Raw genomic sequence first — 13,550 nt, 5'->3', positions numbered from 1 at the left:
GGAGGCACGGAGGGGAGGATGAAAGGAGGGAGGGAGGGAGGGAGGGGAAGGGTGGATTCAAATCCGCGTCCTCGGGGTTGCAAATTAAGGGGAACGCGACCGTTCTTCTCCCACGGAAAAGAAAAAAAAGAGGCAGATTTACTCCAGCCGCGAACGCTCGGACCCCTCTAACCCTCTTATGGGATTAAACCTGCACGTCGCCACGGAGATACGGGCCGACCGACTGACATCCGTCACGGTGTAGGCAGCTTGCGCTCTGGTCCCACCAGGCCGTCCCAAGATGAGATTGGGAAGGGGGGGTGGGGGGTGGGGGGGGTCAGCGGGTACAGGCTCAGTCCTGGGCCGGATGGGAGGAGCTGACCTCACTCCGGCAGAGCGGGATTCGGGGGAAGGGAAGGGGGGGGCAGGCAGGCCCCTCTGTGGGCGGGGGCTTTTATAGCACAGCTGCTGCTGACTGTCCCGCTCCACGGCCCAGCGGCTCCCTTCCTGTAGAGCCCGGCTTTTTCTCCATTAAGTCACCTAATCCCCAAAGCCGCAGGGGCGCGAGTGGGCGGGGGGGTTTGAGGGGGATTGGGGGGGGGAGCGGGGCTCAGAGGAGCGCGGCGCGGCGCGGCTAAGCGAGCCGTAGCGCCGGCGGAAGAGCCGCGAGCGCTGTTTCCAAACCCCCCCCCCCAACGTGAGAACACCTCCGAGGTCACGGAGCTGGAGCGGCTCCAGACCTGCGTGCTGCCAGACCGCCGGCCTGCTCCCGCGGGCAGAGGGAGGCGCGGGGGGAGGTGCAGGGGGAGGCACGGGGAGAGGCGCGGAGGGTGACGGGAAAGGTGCAGAGGGAGGCGCAGAGGGAGGTGCAGAGGGTGACGGGAAAGGAACAGAGGGAGGCGCAGAGGGAGGAACAGAGGGAGACGCAGAGGGAGGAACAGAGGGAGACGCAGAGGGAGGAACAGAGGGAGGCGCAGAGGGAGGAACAGAGGGAGACGCAGAGGAGAACAGAGGAGACGCAGAGGGAGGAACAGAGGGAGACGCAGAGGGAGGAACAGAGGGAGGCGCAGAGGGAGGAACAGAGGGAGGCGCAGAGGGAGGAACAGAGGGAGGCGCAGAGGGAGGAACAGAGGGAGATACAGAGGGCGACGGGGGAGGTGCAGAGGGAGGAACAGAGGGAGGCGCAGAGGGAGGAACAGAGGGAGACACAGAGGGAGACACAGAGGGCGACGGGGGAGGTGCAGAGGGAGGAACAGAGGGAGACGCAGAGGGAGACACAGAGGGAGGTGCAGAGGGAGGCGCAGAGGGAGGCGCGGAGGGTGACGGGAAAGGTGCAGAGGAGCGCAGGGAGGTGCAGAGGGAGAAAGACAGAGGGAGCGCAGAGGGAGGAACAGAGGGAGACGCAGGGAGGAACAGAGGGAGGAACAGAGGGGCGAGGGAGGAACAGAGGGAGGCGCAGAGGGAGGAACAGAGGGAGGCGCAGAGGGAGGAACAGAGGGAGGCGCAGAGGGAGGTGTGCAGTGGAGCTGAGGGCTGTGTGCTTTGCAGTACCCCCTGACCGGCCCTTTTACTCAGTCAAACTGCCACAGGCACATGCTGTCCTCTGAATGAGTGGGCACTTCACAAGAGAACCTGCTGAAAACAAGCATCCGATGGCAGGCCACCAAGACTTCTACCTGGAGTAGTAAACAAATCCTACAAATCCACCTCTCATGAAAATAAATGCAATAAACACAAACAATTTGTGTTTATTGTGTTTATTTTTTTATGCCCAAATTTTTGCTAAATAATATACTTTCATCCCAGCACAATAACTTAAAAGAACTGTTTACTGAGTAATACTATAAAAATAAAAACGTGTCAAAACTAATGGAATTTTACTTTCATGTAATAAAAAAATATAACAACAATATGATACTTTTAAATATGATCCTAAAAGCAATGAAATTCTGCTGAAGTTAATCTTGGTTGTACGTAACTGTGTTGTGGCCTTTCATCGCTGTATAAAAATGAGCTAACATGCATGGAAAACCCCTCGGCATCCATCACCACGAGGAAGGCCAAAGAACCGTCAAATTAAAAAAGACGGATGGTTGTTGACCAACACAAATCGTATAATGGGTACAGCTAACCACTAAACTCTGTTAGGGCAATAATCAAAAAGCTCCAAACATCTGGAGCAGTTGCAAACTTGCCAGAAAAGGACAGAAGTGAGGAATTTGGTGAGGGACAAACCCACAGAATCACAGTTCAAGAACTGCGCGAGAAGCTACATACTGGAGTCACCAAATCTCAAAATCAACCATAAAACACTCATTGGATCATCGATGCTTTGGGGCTGGATTGCTGCCAGTGATCCGGGGATTCTTGTTGAGATCAATGGCATGTGGAATTCTACCAGTTACATACCAGTATATTTTCTGCTTCACCCCAAAACGTATTGCCTTTGCCACTAGGCTGAGACTTTCCACCATAGAAAAGGACCTGAAAAAACAGAATCAGCGTATTGCAATGGCCATCTCAGGCTCTGGATTTGAATCGAACAGCTGTGGTGTGAATAGAGCAGCCGAAAAGCACAAGCCTAAGGATATCGAGGATCTCGAAAGGTCCTGAATGGAGGAATAGTTCAAGATCCCACCAAATGTGTTCTCATCAAACATTATAAAAAAAATCTCTATGCCATTATCCTTGCCAGGGGTAGACTGCACCACACAGAATCATGGGGGGGGGCAGTAATTGTGGAAATAAATCTACGATTTGAAAAACTTTATTTCTGTTGATTCCATTAAATCATTAACAACCATACAATACTGGTCATGATATAGCTCAGGAACGGTGTCATTTGTTTTCTACAGTCCGTGTGAATCATTACTAAGTGGGCCAATAATTCTGGACCAGACTGTATCTAGGTAGATTTTTTTTTTTTTTTTTAAATCTACGTTTCTGTCATTTCCTTTTTTATAACCCATAAACCAGCCGGAGGGCTGAAGTGCATCTCCTGCGCTGGCTGTGGCAGGATGAGAGAGGGTTACTCAGAGGGTAACATTCCCGCCCCCGCGACCTGACGTCAAAATGGAGCTCGGGCTGCGCGGACGTGAACCTCGCAGCCGCGTAGCGACGAATTCGCGGGCGCGCTCGTGCGCTTCCCAAACGCGTTCCGTCCCTAGCTTCAGGTCATCTGCTTTCCGGCATGTTCCGGGCCTCGTCGAGGACACGTGGGCAGAAGCTGTGGTGAGACTCCCCGGGCACGAAATGAGTGACTCTTTTTTTTACCCATGATGCACCCCCAGGCGTGGGCGGGGGGGCGGGGTTAGGTGCGGAGTCAGAGTTCATGGCCCTGGCACTAAGGGGGGGGGAGGGGACACTTTTTTGGTCTGTTGCCAGGGGACAGCTGCCTATGACTGATAAAGTGGAACTAGCACTATTCAAGTCCACGTTTGCCCAAAATATACAACCCAAGCTGCTTAAAATAAAGCAGTCACATCAACCGGAGAGCGTACAGCTCGATGCCATCAGACATTCTACACAGTCAACAGATATTCAACCACCTGCTCAGACTGTGTGACTGAACGTCCTTTATCCGTCACTGTGAGTTTCAAAGTATTCTGATTTGTGAACTTATGAATATTCATGACAGGATATTCCTCATACATGTGAATCACAGCTAGCAGAGCAAAGCGTGCCTCCTGTTACCAAACAAGGACAATAAAATAGTGATAGGACAGTCATAGTGTGTACTTACACAGGGAAAACAGAGAGGAGCTCCACCAATTAAGAAGCACATTGGTAACAACCAATAGAACAACAGTTGGTGGATACTGTGGATACCCGTCCATACTTCAGGGTGTCCTGTGGGTATCCAGGAAGTAGTATCCACAAAATCATCTCTGACAGAATCGCTCTATCTCTTTTTACCAACATACGAATGGTGGAGCTCCAATCTGTTTCCAGCGATGTGACATTGAAATAATTTCATCCCAATTTTATTATCCCCAATTCCAACCTCCTAGACAAGGAAGTAAAAAGGGCAGAAGAAACGTTGCATCTGAATATCTGTCCAGCGCATGAATTATCTGTGGCACTGTCTCTCCATGGGCCTGGACACAAGAAAATGAGATTCCCCACAGCACAACTACTTCTTTTTATTATTATTTCTATCCAATTATTTGATTTTTTAAAATGAATTTTACTGAGCTTTTTAACAGTCTTATATTCTACTGTGAAGCACTTTGAACTTCTTGTTTCCTTGTATGAAAAGTCCTCAAAATTGTAATATTGTTATTATTATTATTATTATTATTATTATTATTAATAACATTATTATTATTATTATTATTTTTATTATGAATAATAACAACATTATTATTATTATTATTAATAGCATTATTATTATTAATAATAACAAAATAATATAATTATTATTATTATTATATTATATAATAACAACATTATTATTATATTATTATAATAATATCATATTATATATAATATTATAATTATCATTATTATTATTATTATTATTATTGTGTATTATTATTATATAATAATAATAAAATATATATTATTATTATTATTATAATCACTTTCAGCAGCAGGGCCATGGCCAGCCGAGCCAGACGGCAGAGGGCGGGGTCAGCGCACAGCGCAGTTCTGAGGGGGATTTTTTTCTCTTCTTTATGAGCGGGAGGTGAGGTGCTCTGCTCGGCGCTGTTATTTATCGGCTGTGTGACAGGCCCCTTTCCGGCAGAGGAGAGGAAGATAAAGGGGATTAATGTCCCCGTTTCCCCCGCTCCGCACCTGACCGCACGCGAGCCGGGGGACGGCAGGTGTCCAGCAGGGCGGCGCCCCGCGGCTGGCGCTTCCTGTTTGGCGGGATCGGCGGCACGGGGGAGCCCCCTCAAAACCCTGGAGTCAGGGACCTATTTCTGTCTCTCCACTCTGCCTCTTCCCTCTCCCCTTCTCTCAGTTCAATTCAAAAATACCTCATCGGCGTGATCTCAGATATGTACAGTATTCACACAAAATGCATATTTGAATTTTTTCCCCCCCTTTAAATACTTTCATATTTCTAAAAAATAAATGATAATTTTCCTTCTCACTATCCCCCTGCCTATCTTTTTCTCTTTCTTTTCGATTCAGTTTCTCACTGTTGGCAGGTCATTCTAAAGAAGCTGCATGATGCAAAAAAAAAATCAAGCTCCACTCCATAAAAGAAGCTCAGTATTACTGAACCCCACCCCGGTGCGTGATACTCACCACCAGGCTCCGGCTGGGCCATAGTACCCTCCGAACAAGGGGAGGCATGACATCAGGAGAGGCACCCCCCACGCCAGGCCATGGTACGGTCTGGAAGAGAGAGAGAACAATGAGCAGAGTGAGCGGGGTGGGCAAGGAGAGAGCGGCTTTATGAGATCCTCAGAGAGAGGGAGAGAGAGGTCAGGCCGGTGCAGCTGTGGAGGTTTTCAATAAACCGTTAATGAGACGGGCTGTCATTTGCCTACGTGCAGCCGCAGCGCATCTGCCTCTCCCAGAGAGCCGCCGGGCAGGCAGTGACCGGGCACTGCGGTCTGCTGTCCGCAATCACGATTCTCTGCACCCCCTACCACACACTGGGGATTCTATACACCCATCTCTAACACACTCAGGACCCGTACCTCAATATCACACACTGAGGATTCTATACACCCCTCTCTAACACATTCAGGACCCGTACCTCAATATCACACACTGGGGATTCTATACACCCCTCTCTAACACACTCAAGACCTGTACCTCAATATCACACACTGGGGATTCTATACACCCCTCTAACACACTCAGGACCTGCACCTCAATATCACACACTGGGGATTCTATACACCCCTCTAACACACTCAGGACCTGCACCTCAATATCACACACTGGGGATTCTATACACCCCTCTAACACACTCAGGACCTGTACCTCAATATCACACACTGGGGATTCTATACACCCCTCTAACACACTCAGGACCTGTACCTCAATATCACACACTGGGGATTCTATACACCCCTCTCTAACACACTCAGGACCTGTACCTCAATATCACACACTGGGGATTCTATACACCCCTCTAACACACTCAGGACCTGTACCTCAATATCACACACTGGGGATTCTATACACCCATCTCTAACACACTCAGGACCTGTACTTCAATATCACACCCTGGGGATTCTATACACTCCTCTAACACACTCAGGACCTGTACCTCAATATCACACACTGGGGATTCTATACACCCCTCTAACACACTCAGGACCTGTACCTCAATAACACACACTGGGGATTCTATACACCCCTCTCTAAGGCACTCAGGACCTACACTTCAATATCACACACTGAGGATTCTATACACCCCTCTCTAACACACTCGGGACCTGCACCACAATATCACACACTGGGGATTCTATACACCCCTCTCTAAGGCACTCAGGACCTGTATCTCAATATCACACACTGGGGATTTATACACCCCTCTATCACACTCAGGACCAGCACCTCAATATCACACACTGGGGATTCTATACACCCCTCACTAACTCACTCAAGACCTGTACCTCAATATCACACACTGGGGATTCTATACACCCCTCTAACACACTCAGGACCTGCACCTCAATATCACACACTGGGGATTCTATACACTCCTCTAACACACTCAGGACCTGTACCTCAATATCACACACTGGGGATTCTATACACCCTCTAACACACTCAGGACCTGACCTCAATATCACACACTGGGATTCTATACACCCCTCTAAAACACTCAGACCTGCACCTCAATATCACACACTGGGGATTCTATACACCCCTCTAACACACTCAGGACCTGTACCTCAATATCACACACTGGGGATTCTATACACCCCTCTAACACACTCAGGACCTGTACCTCAATATCACACACTGGGGATTCTATACACCCCTCTAACACACTCAGGACCATTACCTCAATATCACACACTGGGGATTCTATACATCCCTCTTACACACTCAAGACCTGCATCTCAATATCACACACTGGGGATTCTATACACCCCTCTAACACACTCAGGACCGACCTCAATATCACACACTGGGGATTCTATACACCCCTCAAACACTCAAGACCTGCACCTCAATATCACACACTGGGGATTCTATACACCCCTCTAACACACTCAGGACGTGCACCTCAATATCACACACTGGGGATTCTATACACCCTTCTAACACACTCAAGACCTGCACCCCCTATCACACACTGGGGATTCTATACACCCATCTCTAACACACTCAGGACCTGTACCTCAATATCACACACTGGGGATTCTATACACCCCTCTAACACACTCAGGACCTGCACCTCAATATCACACACTGGGGATGCTATACACCCCTCACTAACACACTCAGGACCAGCACTTCAATATCACACACTAGGGATTCTATACACCCCTCTAACACACTCAGGACCTGCACCTCAATATCACACACTGGGGATTCTATACACCCCTCTAACACACTCAGGGCCTGCACCTCAATATCACACACTGGAGATTCTATACACCCCTCTCTAAGGCACACAGGACCTACACTTCAATATCACACACTGGGGATTCTTTGCTCCTTACTCTCACACATGAATGACAAAAATACCGTTGGTATATTCTTTCCTTAAAAATGTGACCACTCCTATATATTTAAAAATATATATTTTATTTATGCAAAATTTAACAGCAACAATGTGCAGCAGTACGCACACAATTACCAGGACTGAAATGTTTGATGGTGGCTTGGCGTGTGGTGTGTGGATGAGGGGAGAAAAGCACGGTCATGCATGGCTGCTTGATGCAGGTGACTGACTGGGTTATCTCTGCGAACTGTGTAAGGTCCTGAGTTCGCACACGAGCCTTCAGACTGTTCGCCGTGTGTGTATCCAAGACCCATTTAGCAAATTGGGCGAACTACCGTGTCCTTCCGTCACATCTTCCCATGCGTTCCATGGAATCCAAACACTTTACAACACTACGTCCAAGACAGTGTTTCTCAACCCTGGTCCTGGGGACCCACCGCCCTGCATGTTTTAGATGTTTCCCTGTTCCAACACCCTTGATTCAAATGAATGGGTCGTCATCAAGCTCTGCAGTAGCCTGATAACGACCCATTCATTTGAATCAGGTAAGCAGGGAAACACCTAAAACATGCAGGGCAGTGGGTCCCCAGGACCAGGGTTGAGAAACACTGGTCTAAGATATTCAGGAGAGACAGCGTCCTCGCTAACGGCTGCTTCTGAGCTTTCGCCTGTGAAGCGGCAGCTTTGGTGCTGATTGGCTCATTTGTGAACAAACGCCCATGAAAGAGGAAGAAATGGTGACAATGAGACTTACGAGTGAAGGGCGAGGCATTTGTTCAGCAGATGAAAAAGACTTAATTAAATTAGACTGCTATTTATTTCCACTTTCAATCGCTAATTTTTTCCCTTTCAATGAAAACAACATTTTTTGACCTTCGAATCATGTTTGAATTCAGAAATTTGTTCTGACAGTTCTGGGTTCTGGTGGGTGTGCGTTTGTTTGCACATGCCCGTGTGCGTGTGTGTCTGTGTGTGTGTGTGTGCGCGTGTATGCATGCACACACTAAGGGTGTATTTCAGATCAAAGACAGACACTGCTTATCAGTCCCAGATTAAGCAGAACCCCAGACTTGCGGTTAATGGCAAAATGTGCTTCTCCTCTAAAAACGGAAGCTCCATTCTGGGTGTCAGTCAGCCGCTAAGTAAGTAATGACAGTGATTAGAGCCTGAGAGCCCTTGTGGGATATGAGGTCATGGCGCTTATCTGTCCGCCGTCTCGCACCCCGTCATTACGGCCCCCTGCGAAGGTAACACCACGGGAGGAAGAGGAGAGAGGAGGAGAGAGCCCAAAGAGGGAGAAAACGAGGACAGGGAAAAGGACGCGTTTCAGCATGCAGCCCGGGCTTTCCTCTCAAAGCGGCGGAGCGTGCGCCGGAACATCCCGGGAGAAATCACTTCCAGCCAACGGCGCGCCTCCCTCTCCGCCCGGCGACGCCGCTTCCAAAAGAGGAGCCCCGCGGAGCGAGCGAGCGAGCGAGCGCTCTCTCTCCCTCTCACGCGCCATTAGACGCAGGTAGCAAGCACTCTCCGCCCCTCCCTCCCCCGTCCTGCACAAAATGTCCACACGCACACGCGCACACGCACACACACACATATACACACGCACACACACACACACGCATGCACGCACGCACACAAACACACGCACACACGCACACGCGCACACGCGCACACACACACACACACACACGCACACAAACTCACGCACACACACACACACACACACGCACACGCACATACACACACACAAACTCACACATGCGCGCGCACACACACACACCAAGACATCTTTCATTTTAGACACAGCTGTCTGTACAAGCTCGGCTGCAGTCATCTGGAACACAAATTTAAAGAGGGGAACATCTTTGCTTTGGTAATTACTCTGGGGACGTAACTTCAGAATTTAAAGATAGGTGTTTCCGATTTTTATTTTTCAAATAAAGATGCACTCACTGAGCTCACAATCTCACTGTGCACTCAAACAACTACTAATGCTGTTGTTTAACCGACAAATTGATTGCAAACGCTCATGTGACACTGCAGAGACATAAAAGCAGAGGAAAACTGCACACCTGCGTCAAGATTAAAGAAGCTGCGATAGAAAAGGGCTTTTTGGAAGGGTTAGGATGGATGGAGCTTGAAATGGGAAGTTTTAGCTGGCAAGGATCTGTACTAGAGCCTGATTATGTCTCTCTCAATCTCTCTCACACCTACAGCCACCCCCGCCCCCCCAAAACACACACACACACACACACACAGCTTTGTGATCTCATTTTAATTGCTTGTAATATCTCTACCCAGGGCAAAGTCCTAGCTATGGGTTCTGTGACTGCCGAGATCTCTGCTTTCACACGCATGGTGGTGATACGCTAGCATGCCCTGGAGGTTCCTGCAGTCAACTCTGATTGATGCCTCTGACAGGAAACACTGCCCATGAGCTGCAGGACGTGACTCAACTGCCCAACATACTCCGATGATGTCACCGATCAACCTACATCCGTAATCCTGCGCATGCAAGTTTGCTTTCAAATGCAAGCATATGTGCACGTGCGCATGTATATACATGTATGCACTTGTGTATGTGCACACTGTTTACGTATGTGTGTGCACATGCATGCATGCATGCAGGTGTGTGCATGTATGTATGCGCGATGGTGTCTGTGTGCACATGTGTGCGTCTGCGGATGTGTGTGCGTATGTGTGCGTCTGCGGATGTGTGTGCGTACGCATGCATGTATGCAGGCGTGTGCGTGACAGACGCGCGCGCGTGCGTCCCCGCCTGACGCGTAACCCGTCGGACTGCGCGCGTCTGCCTGCGCTGTGAGTGACGGAGGGCTGTCAGCAGCCCGCTGCGCCGGGCTCCGCGCGGGGTAGGGGGGGTTTGGGGGGGGCGGGGGTGGGACAGACGGAGGGGGCTGTCGCTCCGCTGCGCTCTGTTTACACGTGGCTCTGGCGGCCTGATGGGACGTGACTGGGGCCCCGCAGCCGTGCTGAGGGAGTGCGCCCCGCTAATGATCCACCGCCACCGCTCCCCCCCCACGGACCAGCCCTCCAAAACCAAAACACACAGGGGGGCGAGGGGGGATGAGAGACGGAGAGACAGCAAAGACAAGGGCCAGAGACAGAGCATGAGACACACTGGGGAGGGGAAGCAGACTTTCAGCAGCGCGGCGCAGCAGAGACAGCTGGCAGAGAGCCAAGGAAGGAGAGCAGGAGAGGAAGAGAGGGAAACTGGGGGGGGGAGGGGAGGACAAAAGGAACAGAAAACAGTCAAACGATGCAGGAGAGGGTCATTCGTGCAAGGATGGCCATGACCCTCGGACCCAACCTCCCTTGTGATGCGTAGGCATAAGTTAGTGCACAGTGGGTACGGCACCTTCAAGGAGGGCAAACGCAATTTTGTACTCCCACTTCAGGAAGGACATGGGTCTCTAGCATTGACAAAAAGGGAAAATATTCACTCCAAGTCACCAAGCAAGCCAGAGACTCAAAGGCAACTCCTTGCAACAGAGGACAGGGCAGGTTGGGGTGAAGCAGAGCAGGGCGGGGCGGGGTGGGGTGGGGTAGGGCAGGTCGGGGTGAAGCAGAGCAGGGCGGGGTGGGGTGGGGTACGGCAGGTCGGGGTGAAGCAGAGCAGGGTGGGGTGGGGTGGGGTAGGGCTGGGCACGGCGCAGCGAAGATACAGCCAGCCAGAAGAGCAGCTGCGGCGCACGCCTCATTGCCTCCTGTCGTAAGGCCCACAGCTGTCCGGTGTCACACACACGCGCACCTCACACCGACGCGCGCATCGATTTACCATCAGCTGATTACAGGGCAGATTCCCACCTTATTGGCCTTCTGTCCGTCACCGAAATGCGCCTTAGCAGGCCTCCGAACGCCACGTTTCACCAGCACGATGCCGCACACGAGCCCAAACCAGAAACCTCCGAGGAAACCTCTTTATCACCGTCCAAAAAGCCATTTCGCCCTCGTTAAGATTCCCGGCACGCAACTTGGAAACCAGATTGCCGTCACCTGGATTTGAAGTTTTGTTACAAAGATGGGAAAGACGTATCGTCGTACTTACAAATACATAAATACTGTCTTTTTTCTGGAGAAAATGCTGCTCATCTACAAAAAGAAAATCACAACAAAGAGAAGCAGAGTGATAAATATTCACAATGTTTAGTCAGGCCAAAGGGTGATTGGCAATAAGTACCTATCATTACCAAATGTGTGGAAATGCCCTATATGCAGCTGTTTTAATCAAAAAGTATGCATGTAACAGTGACGTCTCCAAGCGTGTGTCTTGTGAGGTAATTACAGAATGATCCGGAGTGCAACAGCGTAAATTCCTCTAGCGTATGTTTTCATTTATCTCAGATACCGGTGAGGACCACACCTAGAAGGCACCTGGCACTGTGTGAGGAACTCGACACACCTCGGAGGCACGAGTGCCAGGGACGGAAGCAGAAGAAGAGGGGGAGATAGAGAGAGAGAGAAAGTGAGCGCAATTATGTTTCAGCCTGTCACAACCTGAGGGACAGCGAGTAGCCACCCAAAAAATATATAACCACCGCACAGATAAACGATAGAACGAATTACCTCTTCGACTAGCAAGTGTTACAATTATAGTTAATAACTAAATGCTTTCAACCGCTTTCTTTTGTCTTCCTTTCCATTTGAAATTTTTGTCTTTCATATAATACTTTACTAAAATATTTACCGTTATTATTTCGTGCCGATAAAGCATATCGAATTGAATGGAAAGAAAAGGAAGGAAGGACAGAGAGAGGGAGGGAGGGAGGGAGGGAGGGAGAGACCCAGAGAAGGGAAGAAGAGAAAGCAGGGGGCGTCTCTGAAGAGCTCAGCCTTCGACCCGCCCTGTCGCGTCTCCCTCCCCGGCCTTGTAAATACAGAAATTAGCAGCTGCCAGAGCTGCCAGGCGGGGAGAGCGGCTCCAGAGCTGAAGGCTGTCAGGAAATCGATGCGGCCCACGCTCCGTGGCGGAGATGACGAGGTCCGCAGCGGAATGGCGGCTTAATGAGGCACAGCCGAATGCAGGCCTGCCTCTGTCTTTCCCCCCTCTCTCCCTCTCTCTCTCTCTCTCTCTCTGACTGTCTCTCTATCTCGCACTCTCTCCTTCTCTCTCTCCCACTCTGACTGTCTCTCTATCTCGCACTCTCTCTCCCTCTCTGACTGTCTCTCTATCTCGCACTCTCCCTCTCTCTCTCTCCCTGTCTCTCTATCTCTCACTCTCTCTCCCTCTCTGACTGTCTCTCTATCTCGCACTCTCTCCCTCTCTCACTCCCTCTCTGACTGCCTCTCTCTTTCTCTCACTCTCTCTCTGACTGTCTCCCTCACCCTCTCTCTCTCCCTCTCTGACTGACTATCTCTGACTGTCTCCCTCTCTCTCTCTCTCTCCCTCTCTCTGTCTCTCTCTCTCTCTCTCCCTCTCTCTCTCCCTCTCCCTCTCTCTCTCCCTCTCCTCTCTCTCTTCTCCCTCTCTCTCTCTCCCTCTCTCTCCCTCTCTCCCTCTCTCTCCCTCTCTCTCTCCCTCTCCCTCTCTCTCTCTCTCCCTCTCCCACATCAGTAGAGCGGGATGGGCAGCTGAGCGCTTAGCCTGTGGGGGCACACCTGACACGCGGCTGTGGCCTACAGCGGGACAGATGCTGCAGACTGTGCTGCCGCTGTGCCTCACAGCTGTGCGCCTTCTGGAGCAATAACAATGCAAACAATAACGACAATAAACTCCGTTTAAACACACCTCTTATTTCAGCCCGTTTGCAGCCTGTGCATTTGTGTTTTTACAGGCTGCCAAAAAAGGCGGTTCTTTGTGCACTCCTTTCAAAAACTTAATGTTTACATGATTAACTGAAGGTCACACCATTAAGCTAGAATCAACAAAATTAGACAGGGTATCCTATCAGTGCTGCATCTTTTTAATTAG

The 13,550-nt window shown here is 50.1% G+C and overlaps 1 protein-coding gene across 3 annotated transcripts in view; it reads right to left on the bottom strand.

The window, feature by feature from the left end:
- si:dkey-100n23.5 overlaps nucleotides 1-13,550 on the bottom strand; it is a 124,426-nt gene that overhangs the window by 28,505 nt on the left and 82,371 nt on the right. For all 3 annotated transcript variants that reach the window (XM_064327119.1, XM_064327118.1, XM_064327117.1), the window contains one exon: nucleotides 5,236-5,325. In XM_064327119.1, the coding sequence (XP_064183189.1) occupies nucleotides 5,236-5,325 (90 nt within the window). The remainder of the gene's footprint in view (nucleotides 1-5,235; nucleotides 5,326-13,550) is intronic.

Source organism: Anguilla rostrata, chromosome 3 (assembly GCF_018555375.3).
Source record: "Anguilla rostrata isolate EN2019 chromosome 3, ASM1855537v3, whole genome shotgun sequence".
Taxonomy (NCBI): domain Eukaryota; kingdom Metazoa; phylum Chordata; class Actinopteri; order Anguilliformes; family Anguillidae; genus Anguilla; species Anguilla rostrata.
The sequence above is the reverse complement of the archived record's forward strand: the minus strand, read 5'-3'. Positions and strand labels throughout refer to the sequence as shown.